This window comes from Pristiophorus japonicus, chromosome 1 (genome assembly GCF_044704955.1).
Source record: "Pristiophorus japonicus isolate sPriJap1 chromosome 1, sPriJap1.hap1, whole genome shotgun sequence".
Lineage (NCBI taxonomy): Eukaryota > Metazoa > Chordata > Chondrichthyes > Pristiophoridae > Pristiophorus > Pristiophorus japonicus.
Genome location: NC_091977.1, coordinates 225253677 through 225274623, shown reverse-complemented (window position 1 = coordinate 225274623; position 20947 = coordinate 225253677). Strand labels below are relative to the sequence as shown.

The following is a 20947-nucleotide window of genomic DNA, read 5'->3' as shown; positions in this document are numbered from 1 at the left end:
CAGTTCTCAATCCATGTCAGTACACTACCCCCAATCCCATGTGCTCTAACTTTGCACATCAATCTCTTGTGTGGGACCTTGTCGAACGCCTTCTGAAAGTCCAAATATACCACATCAACTGGTTCTCCCTTATCCACTCTACTGGAAACATCCTCAAAAAATTCCAGAAGATTTGTCAAGCATGATTTCCCTTTCACAAATCCATGCTGACTTGGACCTATCATGTCACCTCTTTCCAAATGCACTGCTATGACATCCTTAATAATTGATTCCATCATTTTACCCACTACCGATGTCAGGCTGACCGGTCTATAATTCCCTGTTTTCTCTCTCCCTCCTTTTTTAAAAAGTGGGGTTACATTGGCTACCCTCCACTCCATAGGAACTGATCCAGAGTCAATGGAATGTTGGAAAATGACTGTCAACGCATCCACTATTTCCAAGGCCACCTCCTTAAGTACTCTGGGATGCAGTCCATCAGGCCCTGGGGATTTATCGGCCTTCAATCCCATCAATTTCCCCAACACAATTTCCCGGCTAATAAGGATTTCCCTCAGTTCCTCCTCCTTACTAGACCCCCCGACCCCTTTTATAACCGGAAGGTTGTTAGTGTCCTCCTTCGTGAATACCGAACCAAAGTACTTGTTCAATTGGTCCGCCATTTCTTTGTTCCCCGTTATGACTTCCCCTGATTCTGACTGCAGGGGACCTACGTTTGTCTTTACTAACCTTTTTCTCTTTACATATCTATAGAAACTTTTGCAATCCGTCTTAATGTTCCCTGCAAGCTTCTTCTCATACTCCATTTTCCCTGCCCTAATCAAACCCTTTGTCCTCCTCTGCTGAGTTCTAAATTTCTCCCAGTCCCCAGGTTCGCTGCTATTTCTGGCCAATTTGTATGCCACTTCCTTGGCTTTAATACTATCCCTGATTTCCCTTGATAGCCACGGTTGAGCCACCTTCCCTTTTTTATTTCTATGCCAGACAGGAATGTACAATTGTTGTAGTTCATCCATGCGGTCTCTAAATGTCTGCCATTGCCCATCCACAGTCAACCCCTTAAGTATCATTCGCCAATCCATCTCAGCCAATTCACGCCTCATACCTTCAAAGTTAGCCTTCTTTAAGTTCTGGACCATGGTCTCTGAATTAACTGTTTCATTCTCCATCCTAATGCAGAATTCCACCATATTATGGTCACTCTTCCCCAAGGGGCCTCGCACAACGAGATTGCTAATTAATCCTTTCTCATTACATAACACCCAGTCTAAGATGGCCTCCCCCCTAGTTGGTTCCTCGACATATTGGTCTAAAAAACCATCCCTTATGCACTCCAGAAAATCCTCCTCCACCGTATTGCTTCCAGTTTGGTTAGCCCAATCTATGTGCATATTAAAGTCACCCATTATAACTGCTGCACCTTTATTGCACGCACCCCTAATTTCCTGTTTGATGCCCTCCCCAACATCACTACTAATTATGTTTATATACGCCTTTTAGCAGAGTAAATGACTCAAGGAGCTTCACAGGAAAGTTATCAAACAAATATTTGACACAGAGCCGCATAAGTACATAAGAAATAGGAGCAGGAGTAAGCCATGCGGCCCATCGACAACAACTTGTATTTATATAACACCTTTAACATAGTAAAACATCCCTCTGCTTCCTTAACTCCACTTTCCCGCATATCCCCATATCCCTTGATTCCCTTTGTTATGTATCTAGACTTGTATATACTCTGTACAGCCACCAGAGGGCTCATTCCCCGGAGTCCCAAGGGATCTCATAATCCCTTGGGAGCACAGGTATTTAAGAAGGCTTCACAGGTTGGAGCGGCACTCTGGAGACCTGCAATAAAAGACTATGGTCGCATTTTGCTTTGAGCTCACAGTATTCACTCTGACTCTTTCTCCATACACTACACCCTTACTGTCCAAAAATCTATTGATCTCAGTCTGAATATACTCATCAACTGAGCATCCACAGCCCTCTGAGGTAGAGAATTCTAAAGATTCAAAACTTCTGAGTGAAGAAATTTCTCCTCATCTCAGTCCTAAATGGCTGACCCCTTAACTTGAGACTGTGACCCCAAGTTCTAGACTCTCCAGTCAGGAGAAACAACCTCTCAGCATCTACCCTGTTGAGCCCTCTAAGAATTTTATACGGAAATATTAGGAAAGGTGACCAAAAGCTTGGTCAAAAAGGTAGGTTTTAAGGAGTATTTTAAGGAAGAGAGAGCGGTAGAGAGGCGGAGAGGTTTAGGGAGGGAGTTCTAGAGCTTCGGGCATAGGCAGCTTAAGGCACGGCCACCAATGATGGAGTGATTAAAATCAGAGAATTCCTTTGTCCCACCATTGTAAATATCGATTGTTTTTGTGATATTTTATTCTACACTTCTGCGATATTATTGGAGGAGTTCTTTAACATTAACTTAGTATTCCCCAGCATTCTGTTTCCTCTCTCTCCACCCATCATCCAACCCTATCAATTCTCTTCTTGCTGATTCCACTCAGAATTGGTCAACTTCCTTCAGGTCGCATGCCTTCAGTGCTCAAAGCCTCCATTATTCTTACACTGCATCTTGCTCTCCTCCGTGCCCTTCAATAGACCAACACAAATCTTTATGTTTCTTTTAATTCTACAAAGACACAGTGGCTCTGAGTTTCCTCTGGTCCTGCTAGACTGCCATAAGCCTAACAGAGCAAGACTTAGAAGCATAACAGAGCAAGACTTAGAATCATAAATGCACACAGTACAGGAGGAGCTCTTTGAAAGAGCTATCCAATTAGTCCCACTCCCTGCTCTTTCCCCACAGCCCTACAAATTTTCCCCATACAAGTATTTATCCAATTCCCTTTTGAAAGTTACTATTAAATCTGCTTCCACCACCCTTCCAGGCAGTGCATTCCAGATCACAACAACTCGCTGCATAAAATATATTTTCCTTCTCTCCCCTCTGGTTCTTTTGTGAATTACCTTAGTGGCCGTGCTTTCAGCTGTCCAGGCCCTACTTTCTGGAATTCCCTGCCTAAACCTCTCTGCCTCTCCACCTCGCCTTCTTTAAGACTCTTCTTAAAATCTACCTTTTTGACCAAGTTTTTGGTTACCTGTCCTAATATATCCTTACGTGGCACGGTGTCAAATTTTATTTGACAAATACCTCTGTGAAGTGCCTTGGGACTTTTTTAGTATGTTAAGGGTGCTTACATAAATGTAAGTTTTTGTTGCACTGACCCTCCTGCCACTGGAAATAGAGTAAATAAGGAGAAACTATCAAAACCCTTCTTGATTTTGAACACCTCTATTAAATCTCCCCTTAACCTTCTCTGCTCTAAGGAGATCAATCCCAGCTTCTCTGGCCTCTCCACATAACTGAAGTCCCTCAGGTTTGGATAAATACTTGAAAGGAAAAAATATACAGGACTATGGGGAAAGGGCAGGGGAGTGGGACTAATTGGATAAGCTCTACCAAACAGGCACTTGGCCTCCATCTGTGTGGTAAGATTCTATGGCCTGGACATTAACTGGGGCGGGTTACGTAGGCGGGGGTTGAAGCAACGGATGGAAACCCAGAAGTCTGGGTTTCCCCCCGCCTGCTGTGGTGTTTTAACGTTTGTCCTTGACAGGTTCCCCGCCCGGAGGTCAGCCTGTTTGACAGGCTTGGCTTCCAGTCGGGTGATAAGGACTCCGGAGCAGGCCGCAGGACCAGGTAGATCCCATCCACCACCACGGAGGAGGGGTGGGTATCTGATCCCTGATCTCGGGGAGCGGGTTCCAACTTCTGACCCAGGTTGGGGTTCAATCCCCAACCCTGGGGATCTTTCTATGGGGAGGTGGATCTGATGGGGAGAAGAAGCTTGTGGCGGGGAGGGGGGGTGGCGGTAAGCACTCCTGCTTCTCCTAGCCCACAAGCTGTGCTGTAAAGGCACTTATGTTCACCCTGAAGCTGTCCTCGCCTTGCTTCAGCTGCCAGGTTTCCCAAGGCCTGGTAAACCCGGTCGGCCAGGGTTAAACATGTAAAGCAGGTTAAATGCAAGGCTGACAGCCTCATTAACATATTTAAATTGCCAACCCACATCCTGGGAGCGGGTTGGCTGCCCACCTCTTGTCCTGCCTCCATAAAACCCGGAAATGGACAGGTTGCAGCCGGGTTGGGGTCGGATTTGAGATTTTTAAGATTTTAACCTCTGACCAGGTGTGGTGCGCAGCTGTGCAGTGGACTAAGAGGTCCTGCACAGGCCGCTCACCAGCTTTTACTCTGTAGATACTGCACAGGCGCCAAAATTTGAAAGGGCTGTGCATTGAGGGAGGCAGGCCGCCCAGGAGGCAGTGCAGCTTATTGCATCTGATCCGACCCCAACCCACCCGTTTTTGGGATGTTAAAATTCAGCCCATAAGTACAGAGAACTTCTTGCTGAAGTAGTGAAATTAAATCTGGCCCAGAGATTGATGCATTTCTTACTGCGTTGGCAGGTGGTCCCTCTGTATCCTGCCGCACACTCACAGGCTCCATCATCGGGTGAGCAGGAAGCTCCATTCTTGCAGTTACACGACAGGGTGCAGTTTGGGCCCCATCGCCCTTCTGCACACACGCTATCACAATGTATGCCTGCAGATACAGAGGAAAATAAATCTCCGTCAGTGAGAGCAGCATTAGTATTCAACACTTACAGGGCACTCATTTAGTCAATACGTAGCCCCAATGTGATTCTGTTTATTGCACTGGCAATAGTTCTTCCTTCACCAAAATAACAATAACTTGCATTTATATAGCACCTTTAACATAGTAAAATGTCCCAATACACTTCGCAGCAGCAATTATCGAACACAATTTGATAACGAGCTACATAGGAGATATTAGGACAGGCTTGGTCAATGAGGTAGGTTTTAAGGAACGTCTTAAAGGAGGAGAGAGAGATGGAGAGGTTTCGGGGGGGGGAATTCCAGAGCTCAGGGTCTAGGCAGCTGAAGGTTGGCCGTCAATGGTGGAGCGATTAAAATCGGGGATGTGCAACAGGCCAGAATTGGAGGAGCGCAGAGATCTTGGAGGGTTATAGGGTTGGAGGAGGTTAGAGATAGGGAGGGAAACTTAATTGTACTTTTGTCAGAGAAGTGTGATATTGCATGCTGCTACGGGCTCAAGAATTAAGGACTAAAAATTCAAGTGCTCTGAAAAGCAACTGGTGCCACCGTGGGCTGCAGTTAATGGCCGCCCGAATTAATCGCGCAGACAGCACCGGTATTTTGGTGCTGCCTGCAGTTTAACATTAACATCTGGCCATGTGGAGGCCCCTAAACCTCGCCTCACTGGGTATACCAGGCACCGCAGGCAGGCTTTGCTTTGACGAGCCACGAAGTTAGGTGCCCCTAGCGAGTTCTCCAACCCCTGATGTTATTTGCCTTCTAATCGCTCCACCATTGGCAGCTGTTTTTTCAGCTGCCTGGGCCCTAAGTTCTGGAATTACCTCCTTAAACCTCTCCACCAATCCTCCATCTAAGCTGTGCAGGGCTGGGTGGCGCAGCACTCTGGAACTCCCATGTAGCCGGCTCACTGGCTTTTAAATGGGACAAACACACATGCGCGGTATTTTGAATTCCATTGCTTTCCTCCTTTAAGATGCTCCTAACAACCTGCCTCATTGACCATGCTTTTGGTCATCTGTCCCAATATCTCCCTATATGTCTCAGTGTCAAATTTTACTGATAATCGCTCCTATGAAATGCCGTGGGACGTTTTATTATGTTAAAGGCGCTATATAAATGAAAGTTGCTGTAGTAAGGGGGGGTTTGCCCCCTCACAAGGCAAGTTGTAAACGCCTGGAAACAGTGCAACTGGGTCTTCATTCTTTTCCAGGGGTGCCTCTGGTCCGCTGGTAGAGTTACGGCAGAATCTCCCATTGAAATTCAACCCCATCCTCGACACATTAACCTAACATTAATAACCTACTCGAGTTTCTGTTTCAAATCGAGAGCTTGACTAAACGCCTTCATTCATGGGGTTTGCAGTCTACTAATGCAAGAATGCACCGCAGTCAACAAAGGATTAACAGTTCCAAATAAATCTCTTGGAAATAACAACCCAAAGGAAAACATCTTCTCATCACGCTCGGGATGGGAACTTCGGAACAGGAGGAGGCCATTCAGCCCCACCAAGCCTGTTTGGGCATTCAACGAGACCATGGCCAGATTGCCGTGCTTGACAAGGCGTTCTGAGTTTCTATTTATTTTGGCGATAAGCTGAAGGTTTTCACCAATACATTGCTCATGGTTAGGTGATGACACAATCTACATTGCATCAAGAAGGGGAGGGTGGGCGAACGGGACGTCTACCCCGAGATGTTGATATGTTCTGCTTACAGATCCAGTTACAAAGCGATAAAAATTGATGTAATAAACATGCGTGACGAATTATCTGAGACCACACAAGCAGATGTGTCACATAACATTGAAGCATATTAATGAAACAGGAACATTTATGCAACAAAAAAACAATCCTGTCCTTTTTTTTTGCAGCACCAACTAGTGAATGTCTCTTTTTAAATGCAATGCCAGTAAACATCCATCGCAGAGTTTAGACCTTATTGTGTCTACTCGCCTTACAATTGAGCCTGTCTTGCTATTGAATGAATCATTTGGCCACAGCTGATGAGAAAGCTGACTGGATCTCACAGAAAGTACGCTGTATTATGTAACAGCATAAATAAAGGAAATTAGTGAAGCATAATTTTTAAATGGTAGAGCTTCTTTTTTTGGAAAAACATCCAATGGTTTCACGTAATTGTGTAGAATAACTGTTATGGTTTTTTTTCTCCAAATGAAAATAATTCAATATATAAATTTTTCTCTTCAGCTGAAGAAAGAAGATCATTTTGTGGAATACTTGTGTCTGTTGTTAACGCTGAGGAGTAGTATGGTGATGGAATGGAATGCCAATGCATAGGACAAAGAGCTCTTTGAGAAAATTACAAGTTGCTAGGCAATTGCTCAGTGAACACGATAAACTTCAGCTAGGCAGCGCTCTTTAAAAAAAAAAAGGCACATTCATTTCATGCCCGATGCTTTACACGTGGGTCTCTTAAGTTTAATTCAGCATTCATCTGAAGCCGTCGTGACACGGCTTGGGTCAAAGGTCGTTTTGTGCAATCGCAGACTACCTCCATTTTCAGCGTTTTGAAACCAATCTGTTAACTTAGATTATCTGGTGTTACACAAACATGGAAGTGATTTTAAATCACCAGCAAAACTGAAATATGTTCCAGATTATATCTGAAAGGCTGATCAGGTTGGGGCTCGGTTTGCTTAGAAAAGAGAAAGCTGAGGGGGTGACCTGATGGAGGTCTTTTAAAATATGAAGTGGTTTCGATAGGGTAGATGTAGAGAAGATGTTTCCACTTGTGGGCGAGACCAAAAACTAAAGGCCCTTAATATAGGATAATCACTAATAAATCCAATCGGGAAATCAGGAGAAACTTCGTTACCCAGAGAGTGGTGAGAATGTGGAACTCACTACCACAATGAGTAGTTGAGGCGAATAATAGAGATAGATTTAAGGGGAAACTAGAAAAGTGCAAGATGGAGAAAGGAAAAGAAGGATATCGTGATGGGGTGAGATGAAGTAGGGTGGGAGGAGGCTCATGTGGGGCATAAACACCGGCATAGACCAGTTGGGTCAAATGGCCTGTTTCTGTGCTGTACATTCTATGTAATTATCATATACCTAAACCATGTCTCTACAATGTAGAAATTGTCTTTTTGTTAAACAGATCATTACTGTTTTGCACTTTTACAAACAGCTAAGTCACTTAATGTATATTCATAACATTTTATCCCTTAAATCCTACATCTGATACTTCTTGCTTAAGCAGAAGGGAGTTATACCCTAAAATAAAATGATTTTCTTTAAGAAAGAAATGGATTTGGATTTGGATTGTAGCCCACACTTAAGACAAAAGGCCATTTATAACTATATCCTTTGCCAAATAGTTCCTTCACAGGGCAGTTATGGCATTAAACAGTTAAACTAAACTGAATGCAGTATTGGTGCTGGAAAGTGAATTTTTTCCATCCATAAGTAATTATATTAGAATCAATTATGTATCAAGTCAACCTATTCTGTGCAAGCAGGAACAAGAAATGGGCAAATTACTCACAATTAGCTTGAGTGTTCAAGATTAATGTGAAATCTGGGCAGGTGCGGCCTACTGCTTCACAGCCCTGCTCGAGATTCTCCTCCCCTCACTCCCCCCATCCACACACTGCTGCCGGACAATCCTTCCCTGCCCCCAAATGGCAAAGGCAGTGGAGGGTTGGGGAGAGGGGGTGAGGGGGGGGAGGCAGGGCCTGGGACCGGGAGCATGGGGCCTGGGTTCAATTTCCCCTCCACTTACCACCGCTGTCAAGTGGAAGATGGCGGTAGACCCCAGGAAGCAGAGTCAAAGTTGTCTTGATATCCCCTGCAGAGGGAGAGGGGGTCTTGTAGAGGCCCCAAACGTTTACCTGCTGAAGGCCCCAGACTCGACTGAGGTCCTGCAGCAATGCTGTAATCGCTGGGATTTTTTTTTTTAAATGCCCTCCCACGGGCAGCCCCGCTCCTGGTGATGGAAATCCTGCCAGAAGCTTGCCTTACATAGCACATGACCTCCGACCGGGGTAAAAGGGCTCGGGTTGGTGTGGGTTCGGAGAGAGTGGGGTGGGGTGGGTGGGGGGGGGTGGGGGGGAAACAGCAGAAGTCCTGAATTCCTACCGGAATTCTGCCCTGAAGAGGAGTCCAGAGACGGGGCCCAAGATTCCTGATCTTTGGAAGCCACAGACCAGGAAGCATGGACCCCCAGCTGGGTGCCCCCCCCTCCCCCTCCCCCCCGCCCCGTATCCACCAATCAGTGGGCCAGTACCCCTGCTCCTTTTGGGGTATCGGGCCGTCTATTCTTTGCCAGATCTTCTAATCGAAGCCCCATTTGCAGCCTTTCCGACAGAAGACCACAGGTGTCACAATGCGAGTGCACCAGATCATAAAAACAAATATAAAAGATTCAATGTGTCTCTTCTTTTTCAATGCTTTCGTGTCAATTCATCCATGACATTTTTCAGTTATAATCTTTCAATTGTGTCCTTTCTTCCACACCTGTCCCTCTGCATTATCGTAACACAATACATGTACTTTGAATACGACAACAACTTGTATTTGTATAGTGCCTAAAGCATCCCAAGGCATGTCACACGAGCGTTATCAGACAAAATTTGACACCGAGCACTTAAGAAGATATTAGGCCAGATGACCAAAAGCTTGACCAAGGAGGTAAAATTTAAAGGAGGAAAGAGAAGTGGAGAGGGAATTCCAGAGTTTAGGATCTAGAATACTTGATGAGCATACCTAATAGAGGTAGAGAATATGGAGCCGAAATTGCCCCTTTGCGCAGGGCCAGTTAGCGCTGCCGGCCGGCGCTAACGGAGTGAGTTAGCGCGTGGGCGCGATGGCTACATTGACCCGCGCAGAATTACCCCCAGGGCTCCCACGGCGAAAAGTGGTTCGTGTGCACTCCATGATTAGCGCACTAGCGCGGTGGTGACGTCATCGCCGTGCGCGCTGACCCCTTATTGTCCTGCGCCGACCCCTTTGCGCCCCTCGGGGGAAATTGGCCCGCAGGACACGAGGTCAGTGTGGGGCGATGCCACCGACAGCTGCTCGGTGTGCGAAGCTGTGGTGGCTGGGGCACCCCGGCCGCCCTTAAAGGGAAAGTGGTAGCTTGGTGGTTGCCATCTTTTGTCTGTCGGCCGACTTTTCAGTTGGCCCGACCATGGCCGGGCCACCAACATGCAGACCGGCACCCCCTCTTGGGTGTCAGGCCGCTAGCCCTCCCTGGTGGCCCAGTGGGCGGCACTAAAGGGGCTGCAGAGTTCGCAACGGCCCTCCCCTTTAAAAGGGGAGGGAAGTTGTGACGCATCAACATGACGTGGCACATCATCAGCTGATGAAATAAGTGCGTCGCTGAGCATCACACCGCGTGACGCCATGCAATCGCTCCGTTAGCGCAAGATACATTTTCTTTGCTCAGAGAGGCCAATTCCACACCGGCACAAAAAGTCATCCAATTCAAATTATGCACTTCAAACCCAGCGGCGCGCAATTTCGTCCCCTATGTCTCCACTTGTTGGGGAGGTCAAAACTACAGGCCATAAATATAAGATTGTCATTAATAAATCCAATAAGGAATTCAAAGAAACCTCTTTACTCAGAGAGTGGTTAGAATGTGAAACTCGCTACGACAAGGAATGGTTGAAGCGAATAGCATAGATGCATTTAAGGTGAGCAAGATAAACACATGAGAGACAAAGGAATAGAAGGATATGCTGATAGGGTGAGTAGAGTGAGAGGAGGCTCGTGTGGTGCATAAACACCAGCATGGACCAGTAGAACAGAATGGCCTGTTTCCGTGCTGCAGATTTGATGTAATTCAATTCTTACATTAAAATTGGAGAAGAAATAGAACAAACCTGTCCACCCAGCAAGACAGCGACAATAACCGGTGGTGGAGTGACATCCATCAGCATGACTGCAGTCACAACGCTCGATGCAGTTAATTCCATATGAACCATCCTGGCAAACAAAAAATGAATATACACCCTCATGATTATGTTGCAAGTTGCAAAAATAAAAAAGGAGATACGCATGTTACAACCAACCATGTTAACAATATTAGAGCCAGGCCGTTCAAGGGGTGAGGTCACAAAGACTTCTTCACACAAAGGGTAGTGGAAATCTGGAACTCTCTTCCCCAAAAAGCTGTTGAGACTGGGTCAATTGAAAATGTCAGAATTCAGATTGATAGATTTTTGTGAGGCAAGGGGCATTAAGGGTTACGGAACCAAGGCAGGTAGATGGAGTTAAGATACAGATCAGTCACGATCTCATTGAATGGTGGAACAGGCTGGAGAGGCTGAATGGCCTTCTCCTGTTTTTATGTTCCACACAAATTAACCAAAATCTTGAACACTTTAGGTTTCTTTGGTTACATAAATAAGAAAACGAGAGCCTAATTTCACCATCAGGCTGCGATTTATTCTTTCATCTTCTGTCCTTCATGATGTGCCAGGCCAGGCCACACACCCTGGACTCCAGTTGAAAGGATGGGTGGATGACCACAGGTCCATGGCTTATGCCAAAACCAGTCTGTGACCAGTACTAAAGAGCAAGCAGAGGTGGAAGCCCCCAAAAGATGTTTTCTCCTTCCTGTTGGCTCTGTGGCTGATGCCCCTGGACAAGATTGGCAACTTAGCATCTGGAAGATGGCCACAAGTGCCAACATCAGCCGAGGCTAAACCTCGTCTCTCAGCACAGCTGAGAGGCAACTTGTCTGTTCATTGTAACTAGATAACACATCCTGAAATATAGGGATTGAGGCTAATTTCCAGGCCACTGTGTCAAATGTTGGCCTGACAATGACCGTGTCAATTTTTACACTTACAGGCCTTGATTAGCAGAAAAAAACGGTGTCTGAGGATGGCTTGGGCCAATCATTGGGTTTATTTTCTTTGGATGTGCATCACATGACTCAAAAGAGATGTACAGGAAAAGCAAAAGTGTTTGAATATACTTTGTAATGAATGTAACTTACATAAGTGTTAGAAAATGAAATTATGAGTTAGAAACAAACTAAAATGTAAAATAATAGAGTAGCGAGATAATCAACAATTTTTAAGTGTTTGCTTTTGTGGAATCGAGCTACAGTTGGCCAGTTTTTCCTGGTTTGTGCTCTTACACACAGCCTGGGCTGAAATTGCCACCCGCTGGAAATGGGGTGCCTGCACCCTGTTTCAGTTGTTTTCACCACCGCGGTGGAGGAGGTGGCCTCTTGAGCGAAATTCCGCTCTTTGGCTTTCTTTTCCGGCGGTCCGGAAGTCGCTCATAATGGGGGCGGATATGTGGCAGTGAGGACACTAGAGGGGCGGAAGTTGGGGGATGTGCAGTGTCCACCGCTGTCAGTCATCAGTATAGCGCTGATGATGTCATCATGGCGCCGCGTCACCACGCTTCTCCCCTTCACTTAAAGGGGAGAGCCTTTGCGATTTTTAAAGTTTGGTCTGCTGTGGCACCAGGGAGGGTTTCGGCCGGGTTGGTGGCACGGCCGAATCCGGGGGCATAATTGTCGGCCCAATATGACAGTCAGACAACAAAAAAAATATGACGGCAGCGACAGTGTGTCCTTCCCTTTAATGGGAGCCGCACCGTCATTTTAGAAGGCCACAGCCTCACTGGACCGCCTGAGAAAAGCAGCTTTTGGCACAAACTGGCAGGAGGAAGATTTTCTCGGCAGAATTTTGCCATTCGGGGGGCGGGGGGGGAAACGGGACATCGGTGCTGCGCGCTCTGGTGATGCAGTTAGAATGGCTCGGACACAGTGGAGCGGTGGGGGGGGCAGTGGATCACCACCGGGATACCGCAGGAGCGGAATTTTGATAATGGCAGCCATTACACAAATAATCGGCGGCCATTGCACTCTGCAGCGGGGCCGCTGGTTTCCGGTGGTAACAGGCCTTAAGGAAAGGGACAACTTCGGCCCCCCTCAGTTTTGGTTGGATTTGAACGGACTCGCGGTAATTCCCTAAATTAGTTCCCAGAATTGGTAGATTTTGAAAGTGATGCTGAATTTAATCAAATTAAATGTCTGTTTGCTCAAAAATTTCCAATATAAAGCAATGCTTTATATGAACTTAGTAGCCATGTCCCCAAATACAGATGTTCTTTGATGCAGTGAATTAAAGAAACTAGTTTCAGCACGCAATGGGATGCGTTGTTGGCAAACATCCTACCTGGCATTGATGTGCACACTTGTCCCCTCGCCATCCTGCCAAACAGGTGCAAGTTCCGTCCAGTGCGTTACAGGCTCCTCCATTGGCACAGCGACAAGTTGAGTTACAGCCAAGACCCCATCTACCGCGAGGGCAAGGAATCGAACAATCGACCCCGTGCCAACCTGCCAGAGTCAAGACAACAAAGATTTACACTGTAACACGGCAACTGCACATCTGGGATATCAATGAAAATCAATGCAGTACAACAGATGTATTTGACTTGTGAGATGAGGTCATGACAATTGTTTTAATATACAGAACAATTTAAGCTTCAATGGTTCTCTGAAAATAAATCACCTCCTTTATCCTCTTCATCAACATCTTGGGTAGAAATTTGGTTGGGGGTTAATTAGGGCGCTAATGGCAGTGGAGCGGTAAATTTTATGCCGGGAAATGGTTTGCATCTCCAGCTGCAAAATTCATCAGCTGGGCCCTGAGTGTGGAGTGGAGCACGAGCGAGATGTTCCACACCTCCTTTAGGGCGTTAGGCCAGCTGAGCAACTGAAAATCCTGAGCTAAAGAGCCGGCCTTGGAGCGACCTAAGAGAGGTTTCCCTGAGAAAAAAAAAATCAGCAAAAAAACTATCAGAAGCATTAACAATACCTTACTGATGCCACATAAACATAAATCTCAAAAATAAAAAACAATCACACTTACCTCAGTTAGACATTCCTTCCCCCACTGCCGCCTGTACAGCTCGGGCCGCCCGCTTTCCCAGGCAGTCCCGTTCAAAAGGCCAGTGAGACCGGGAGCGCAGCGAGTTGGCGAGAGGCGGGAGTTCCGGGGATCGGAGAGGCCGACAAAAGGCCAGTGAGACCGGGAGCGCAGCGAGTTGGCGAGAGGCGGGAGTTCCGAGGATCGGAGAGGCCGACAAAAGGCCAGTGAGACCGGGAGCGCAGCGAGTCGGTGAGAGGCGGGAGTTCCGGGGATCGGAGAGGCCGACAAAAGGCCAGTGAGACCGGGAGCACAGCGAATCGGCGAGAGGCGGGAGTTCCGGGGATCGGAGAGGCCGACAAAAGGCCAGTGAGACCGGGAGCACAGCGAGTCGGTGAGAGGCGGGAGTTCCGGGGATCGGAGAGGCCGACAAAAGGCCAGTGAGACCGGGAGCACAGCGAATCGGCGAGAGGCGGGAGTTCCGGGGATCGGAGAGGCCGACAAAAGGCCAGTGAGACCGGGAGCACAGCGAGTCGGTGTGAGGCGGGAGTTCCAGGGATCGGAGAGGCCGACAAAAGGCCAGTGAAACCGGGAGCACAGCGAGTCGGTGAGAGGCGTGCTTGTGCAGCAACAGGGGGAAGGCAAAAAAGTAGAAAGAAATAGAAAGGTGACGTCACAGCCAAGGGGGTAAGTGATTGGCGAGTAGTTTTTCTTTTTCTTTTCTCTATCAGTAAGTAACATTTAGCCTTGTTGTGCCAATTTAAGTTAATCTAAGGGTTAACTCATGGCAGGAGAGCTCGGACACGTGTTATGCTCCTCCTGTACCATATGGGAAATCAGGGACACCACCAGTGTCCCTTACGACTACATGTGCGGAAAGTGTGTCTGCCTCCAGCTCCTGACTGACCACGTTGCGGAGCTGGAGCTGCGGGTGGATTCACTTTGGAGCATCCACGATGCTGAGAATGACGTGAATAGCATGTTTAGTGAGTTGGTCTGACAGCAGGTAAAGGGTACATAGGCAGATAGGGAATGGAAGACCAACAGGAAGAGCAATGCAAGGAAGGTAGTACAGGGATCCCCTGCGGTCATCCCCCTGCAAAACAGATACACCACTTTGAGTACTGTTGAGGGGGATGACTCATCAGGGGCGAGTTGCGGCAGCCAAGTTCATGGCACCATGGCTCGCTCTGCTGCACAGGTGGGCAGGAAAAAGAGTGGGAGAGCGATAGTGAAAGGGGATTCAATTGTAAGGGGAATAGATAGGTGTTTCTGCAGCCGCAACCGAGACTACAGATGGTATGTTGCCTCCCTGGTGCAAGGGTCAAGGATGTCTCGGAGTGGGTGCAGGACATTCTGAAAAGGGAGTGTGAACAGCCAGTTGTCATGGTGCATATAGGTATCAATGACATAGGTAAAAAACGGCATGAGGGCCTACGAGGCGAATTTATGGAGCTGGGAGCTAAATTAAAAAGTAGGACCTCAAAAGCAGTAATCTCAGGATTGCTACCAGTGCCACGTGCTAGTCAGAGTAGGAATCGCAGGATAGCTAAGATGAATACATGGCTTGAGGAGTGGTGCAGAAGGGAGGGATTCAAATTCCTGGGGGAGGTGGGACCAATACAAACCGGACGGTCTGCACCTGGGCATGACCGGAACCAATGTCCGAGGGGGAGTGTTTGCTAGTGGTGTTGGGGAGGAATTGAACTAATATGGCAGGGGGATGGGAACTTATGCAGGGAGACAGAGGGAAATAAAAAGGAGGCAGAAGCAAAATATAGAAAGGAGAAGAGTAAAAGTGGAGGGCAGAGAAACCCAAGGCAAAAAACAAAAAGGGCCACATTACAGCAAAATTCTAAAGGGGCAAAGTGTGTTAAAAAAACAAGACTGAAGGCTCTGTGCCTCAATGCGAGGAGTATTCGGAATAAGGTGGATGAATTAACTGCGCAGATAGCAGTTAACGGATGCGATGTGATTGGCATCATGGAATCATGGCTCCAGGGGGACCAAGGTTGGGAACTCAACATCCAAGGGTATTCAGCATTTAGGAAGAATAGATAGAAAGGAAAAGGAGGCGGGGTGGCGTTGCTGGTTAAAGAGGAAATCAATGCAATTGTAAGGAAGGACATTAGCCTGGATGATGTGGAATCAGTATGGGTGGAGGTGCGGAATTCCAAAAAGGCAGAAAACGCTAGTGGGTGTTGTGTATAGACCACCAAATAGTAGTAGTGAGGTTGGGGACAGCATCAAACAAGAAATAAGGGATGTGTGCAATAAAGATACAGCAGTAATCATGGGCGACTTCAATCTACACATTGATTGGGCGAACCAAACTGGTAGCAATGCAGTGGAGGAGGATTTCCTGGAGTGTATTAGGGATGGTTTTCTGGACCAATATGTCGTGGAACCAACCAGGGAGCTGGCCATCCTAGACTGGATGATGTGTAATGAGAAGGGACTAATTAGCAATCTTGTTGTGCGAGGCCCCTTGGGGAATAGTGACCATAATATGGTAGAATTCCTTATTAAGATGGAGAGTGACAAAGTTAATTCGGAAACTAGGGTCCTGAACTTAAGGAAAGGTAACTTCGACGGTATGAGGCGTGAATTGGCTAGAATAGACTGGCATACGATACTCAAAGGGTTGACGGTGGATAAGCAATGGCAAACATTTAAAGATCACATGGATGAACTTCAGCAATTGTACATCCCTGTCTGGAGTAAAAATAAAACTGGGAAGGTGGCTCAACCATGGCTAAGAAAGGAAATTAAGGATAGTATTAAAGCCAAGGAAGAGGCATATAAATTGGCAAGAAAAAGCAGCAAATCTGAGGACTGGGAGAAATTTAGAATTCAACAGAGGAGGACTAAGGGTTTAATTAAGAGGGGAAAAATAGAGTACGAGAGGAAGCTTGCAGGGAATATAAAAACTGACTGCAAAAGCTTCTACAAATATGTGAAGAGAAAAAGATTAGTAAAGACAAACATAACTCCCTTGCAGTCGGATTCAGGTGCAATTATAATGGGGAACCAAGAAATGGCAAACCAATTGAACCAATACTTCGGTTCTGTCTTCACTAAGGAAGATACAAATAACCTTCCGAAGGTATTAGGGGACAGTGGGTCTAGTGAGAAGGAGGAACTGAAGGATCTCCTTATTAGGCAGGAAATTTTGTGAGGGAAATTGATGGGATTGAAGGCCGATAAATCCCTGGGGCCTGATAGTCTGCATCCCAGAGTGCTCAAGGAAGTGGCCCTAGAAATAGCGGATGCATTGGAGATCATTTTCCAACAGTCTATCGACTCTGGATCAGTTCCCAAGGACTGGAGGATAGCTAATGTAACACCACTTTTTTAAAAAGGAGGGAGAGAGAAAACGGGTAATTATAGACCGGTTAGCTTGACATCAGTAATGGGGAAAATGTTGGAATCGATCATGGAGGACAAAATAGCAGCGCATTTGGAAAGCGGTGACAGGATCGGACCAAGTCAGCATGGATTTATGAAAGGGAAATCATGCTTGACGAAACTTCTGGAATTTTTTGAGGATGTAACTAGCAGAGTGGACAAGGGAGAACCAGTGGATGTGGTGTATTTGAACTTTCAGAAGGCTTTTGACAAGGTCCCACACAAGAGATTGTTGTGCAAAATCAAAACACATGGTATTGGGGGTAATATACTGACGTGGATAGGGAACTGGTTGGCAGACAGGAAGCAGAGAGTCGGAATAAATGGGTCCTTTTCAGAATGGCAGGCAGTGACTAGTGGAGTGCCGCAGTGCTCAGTGCTTTGACCCCAGCTTTTTACAATATACAATGACGATTTGGATGAAGGAATAGAGTGTAATATCTCCAAGTTTGCAGATGACACTAAACTGAGTGGTGGTATGAGCTGTGAGGAAGACGCTAAGAGGCTGCAGGGTGACTTGGACAGGTTAGGTTAGTGGGCAAATACATGGCAGATGCAGTATAATGTGGATAAATGTGAGGTTATCCATTTTGGGGGCAAAAACACGAAGGCAGAATATTATCTGAATGGCGGCAGACTAGGAAAAGGGGAGGTGCAACGAGACCTGGGTGTTATGGTTCATCAGTCACTGAAAATGGGCACACAGGCACAGCAGGCGTTAAAGAAGGAAAATGCTATGTTGAACTTCATAGCTAGAGGATTTGAATATAGAAGCAGGGAGGTCTTACTGCAGTTGTACAGGGCCTTAGTGAGGCCTCACCTGGAATATTGTGTACAGTTTTGGACTCCTAGTCTGAGGAAGGACATAAGAACATAAGAATTAGGAACAGGAGTAGGCCATCTAGCCCCTCGAGCCTGCTCCGCCATTCAAAAAGATCATGGCTGATCTGGCCGTGGACTCAGCTCCACTTACCCGCCCGCTCCCCATAACCCTTAATTCCCTTATTGGTTAAAAAACTATCTATCTGTGATTTGAATAGATTCAATGAGCTAGCCTCAACTGCTTCCTTGGGCAGAGAATTCCACAGATTCACAACCCTCTGGGAGAAGAAATTCCTTCTCAACTCAGTTTTAAATTGGCTCCCCCGTATTTTGAGGCTGTGCCCCCTAGTTCTAGTCTCCCCGACCAGTGGAAACAACCTCTCTGCCTCTAACTTGTCTATCCCTTTCATTATTTTAAATGTTTCTATAAGATCACCCCTCATCCTTCTAACTCCAACGAGTAAAGACCCAGTCTACTCAATCTATCATCATAAGGTAACCCCCTCATCTCCGGAATCAGCCTAGTGAATCGTCTCTGTACCCCCTCCAAAGCTAGTATATCCTTCCTTAAGTAAGGTGACCAAAACTGCATGCAGTACTCCAGGTGCGGCCTCACCAATACCCTATACAGTTGCAGCAGGACCTCCCTGCTTTTGTACTCCATCCCTCTCGCAATGAAGGCAACATTCCATTCACCTTCCTGATTACCTGCTACACCTGCAAACTAACTTTTTGGGATTCATGCACAAGGACCCCCAGGTTCCTCTGCACCGCAGCATGTTGTAATTTCTCCCCATTCAAATAATATTCCCTTTTACTGTTTTTTTTTCCCAAGGTGGATGACCTCACATTTTCCGACATTGTATTCCATCTGCCCATTCGCTTAACCTATCTAAATCTCTTTGCAGCCTCTGTGTCCTCGACACAACCCGCTTTCCCACTAATCTTTGTGTCATCTGCAAATTTTGTTACACTACACTCTGTCCCCTCTTCCAGGTCATCTATGTATATTGTAAACAGTTGTGGTCCCAGCACCGATCCCTGTGGCACACCACTAACCATCGATTTCCAGCCCGAAAAGGACCCATTTATCCCGACTCTCTGCTTTCTGTTAGCTCGCCAATTCTCGAATCATGCTAATGCATTTCCTCTGACTCCGCATATCTTTATCTTCTGCAGTAACCTTTTGTGTGGCACCTTATCGAATGCCTTTTGGAAATATAAATACACCACATCCATCGGTACACCTCTATCCACCATACTCGTTATATCCTCAAAGAATTCCAGTAAATTAGTTAAACATGATTTCCCCTTCATGAATCCATGTTGCGTCTGCTTAATTGCACTATTCCTATGTCCCGCTATTTCTTCCTTAATGATAGCTTCAAGCATTTTCCCCACTACAGATGTTAAACTAACCGGCCTATAGTTACCTGACTTTTGTCTGCCCCCTTTTTTTAAACAGAGGCTTTCCAATCGGCTGGTACCTCCCCAGAGTCCAGAAAATTTTGGTAGATTATAACGAATGCATCTGCTATAACTTCCGCCATCTCTTTTAATACCCTAGGATGCATTTCATCAGGACCAGGGGACTTGTCTACCTTGAGTCCCATTAGCCTGTCCAGCACTACCCCTCTAGTGATAGTGATTGTCTCAAGGTCCTCCCTTCCCACATTCCCGTGACCAGCAATTTTTGGCATGGTTTTTGTGTCTTCCACTGTGAAGACCGAAGCAAAATAATTGTTTAAGGTCTCAGCCATTTCCACATTTCCCATTATTAAATCTCTCTTCTCATCTTCTAAGGGACCAACATTTACTTTAGTCACTCTTTTCCGTTTTATATATCGGTAAAAGCTTTTACTATCTGTTTTTATGTTTTGCGCTATTGCTATTGAGGGAGTGCAGCGAAGGTTCACCAGACTTATTCCAGGGATGGCTGGGCTGTCATATGAGGAGAGACTAGATCAACTGGGCCTTTATTCACTGAAGTTTAGAAGGATGAGAGGGGATCTCATAGAAACATATAAGATTCTGATAGGACTGGACAGGTTAGATGCGGGAAGAATGTTCCCGATGTTGGGGAAGTCCAGAACCAGGGGACATAGTCTTAGGATAAGGGGTAAGCCATTTAGGACTGAGATGAGGAGAAACTGCTTCACTCAGAGAGTTGTTAACCTGTGGAAGTCCCTGCCACAGAGAGTTGTTGATGCCAGTTCATTGGATATATTCAAGAGGGAGTTAGATATGGCCCTTACGGCTAAAGGGATCAAGGTGTATGGAGAGAAGGCAGGAAAGGGGTACTGAGGGAATGGTCAGCCATGATCTTATTGAATGGCGGTGCAGGCTCGAAGGGCCGAATGGCCTACTCCTGCACCTATTTTTCTATGTTTCTATGTTTCTATTTTCATCATAGGCAGTCCCTCAGTATCGAAGAAGACTTGCTTCCACTCTTAACATGAGTTCTTAGGTGGCTACACAGTCCAATACGAGAACCACAGTCTCTGTCACAGGTGGGGCAGATAGTCGTTGAGGGAAGGGGAGGGTGGGACTGGTTTGCCGCACGCTCTTTCAGCTGCCTGCGCTTGATTTCTGCATGGTCTCGGCGACGAGACTCGGGGTGCTCAGCACCCTCCCGGATGCGCTTCCTCCACTTAGGGCGGTCTTTGGCCAGGGTCTCCCAGGTATCATTGGGAATGTTGCACTTTATCAAGGAGGCTTTGAGGGTGTCCTTGTAACATTTTTTTTGTCCACTTTTGGCTTGTTTGCCGTGAAGGAGTTCAGTGTAGAGCGCTTGCTTTGGGTATTATGTGTCTGGCATGCGGACTATGTGGCCTGCCCAGCGGAGCTGATCAAGTGTGGTCGGTGCTTTGATGCTGGGAATATTGGCCTGGTCGAGGATGCTAATGTTGGTGCCCATGTCCTCCCAGGGGATTTGTCGGATCTTGCGGAGACATCATTGGTGGTATTTCTCCAGCGACTTGAGGTGCCTACTGTACATGATCCATGTTTCTGAGCAATACAGGAGGGCGGGTATTACTACAGCCCGGTAGACCATGAGCTTGGTGGCAGTTTTGAGGTCCAGGTCTTCAAACACTCTTCCTCAGGCGGCCGAAGGCTGCACTGGCGCATTTGAGGCGGTGTTGAATCTCATCGTCGATGCCTGCTCTTGTTGATAGGAGGCTCCCAAGACATGGGAAGTGGTCCACGTTGTCCA

The 20947-nt window shown here is 46.7% G+C and overlaps 1 protein-coding gene across 3 annotated transcripts in view; it reads right to left on the bottom strand.

Annotated features, from left to right (window-relative positions):
• megf10 (multiple EGF-like-domains 10) overlaps positions 1-20947 on the bottom strand; it is a 293005-nt gene that overhangs the window by 44149 nt on the left and 227909 nt on the right. For all 3 annotated transcript variants that reach the window (XM_070887065.1, XM_070887086.1, XM_070887076.1), the window contains 3 exons: positions 12808-12971; positions 10492-10594; positions 4463-4609 (listed from right to left, as the gene is read on the bottom strand). In XM_070887065.1, coding sequence (XP_070743166.1) covers positions 4463-4609; positions 10492-10594; positions 12808-12971 — 414 coding nt within the window. The remainder of the gene's footprint in view (positions 1-4462; positions 4610-10491; positions 10595-12807; positions 12972-20947) is intronic.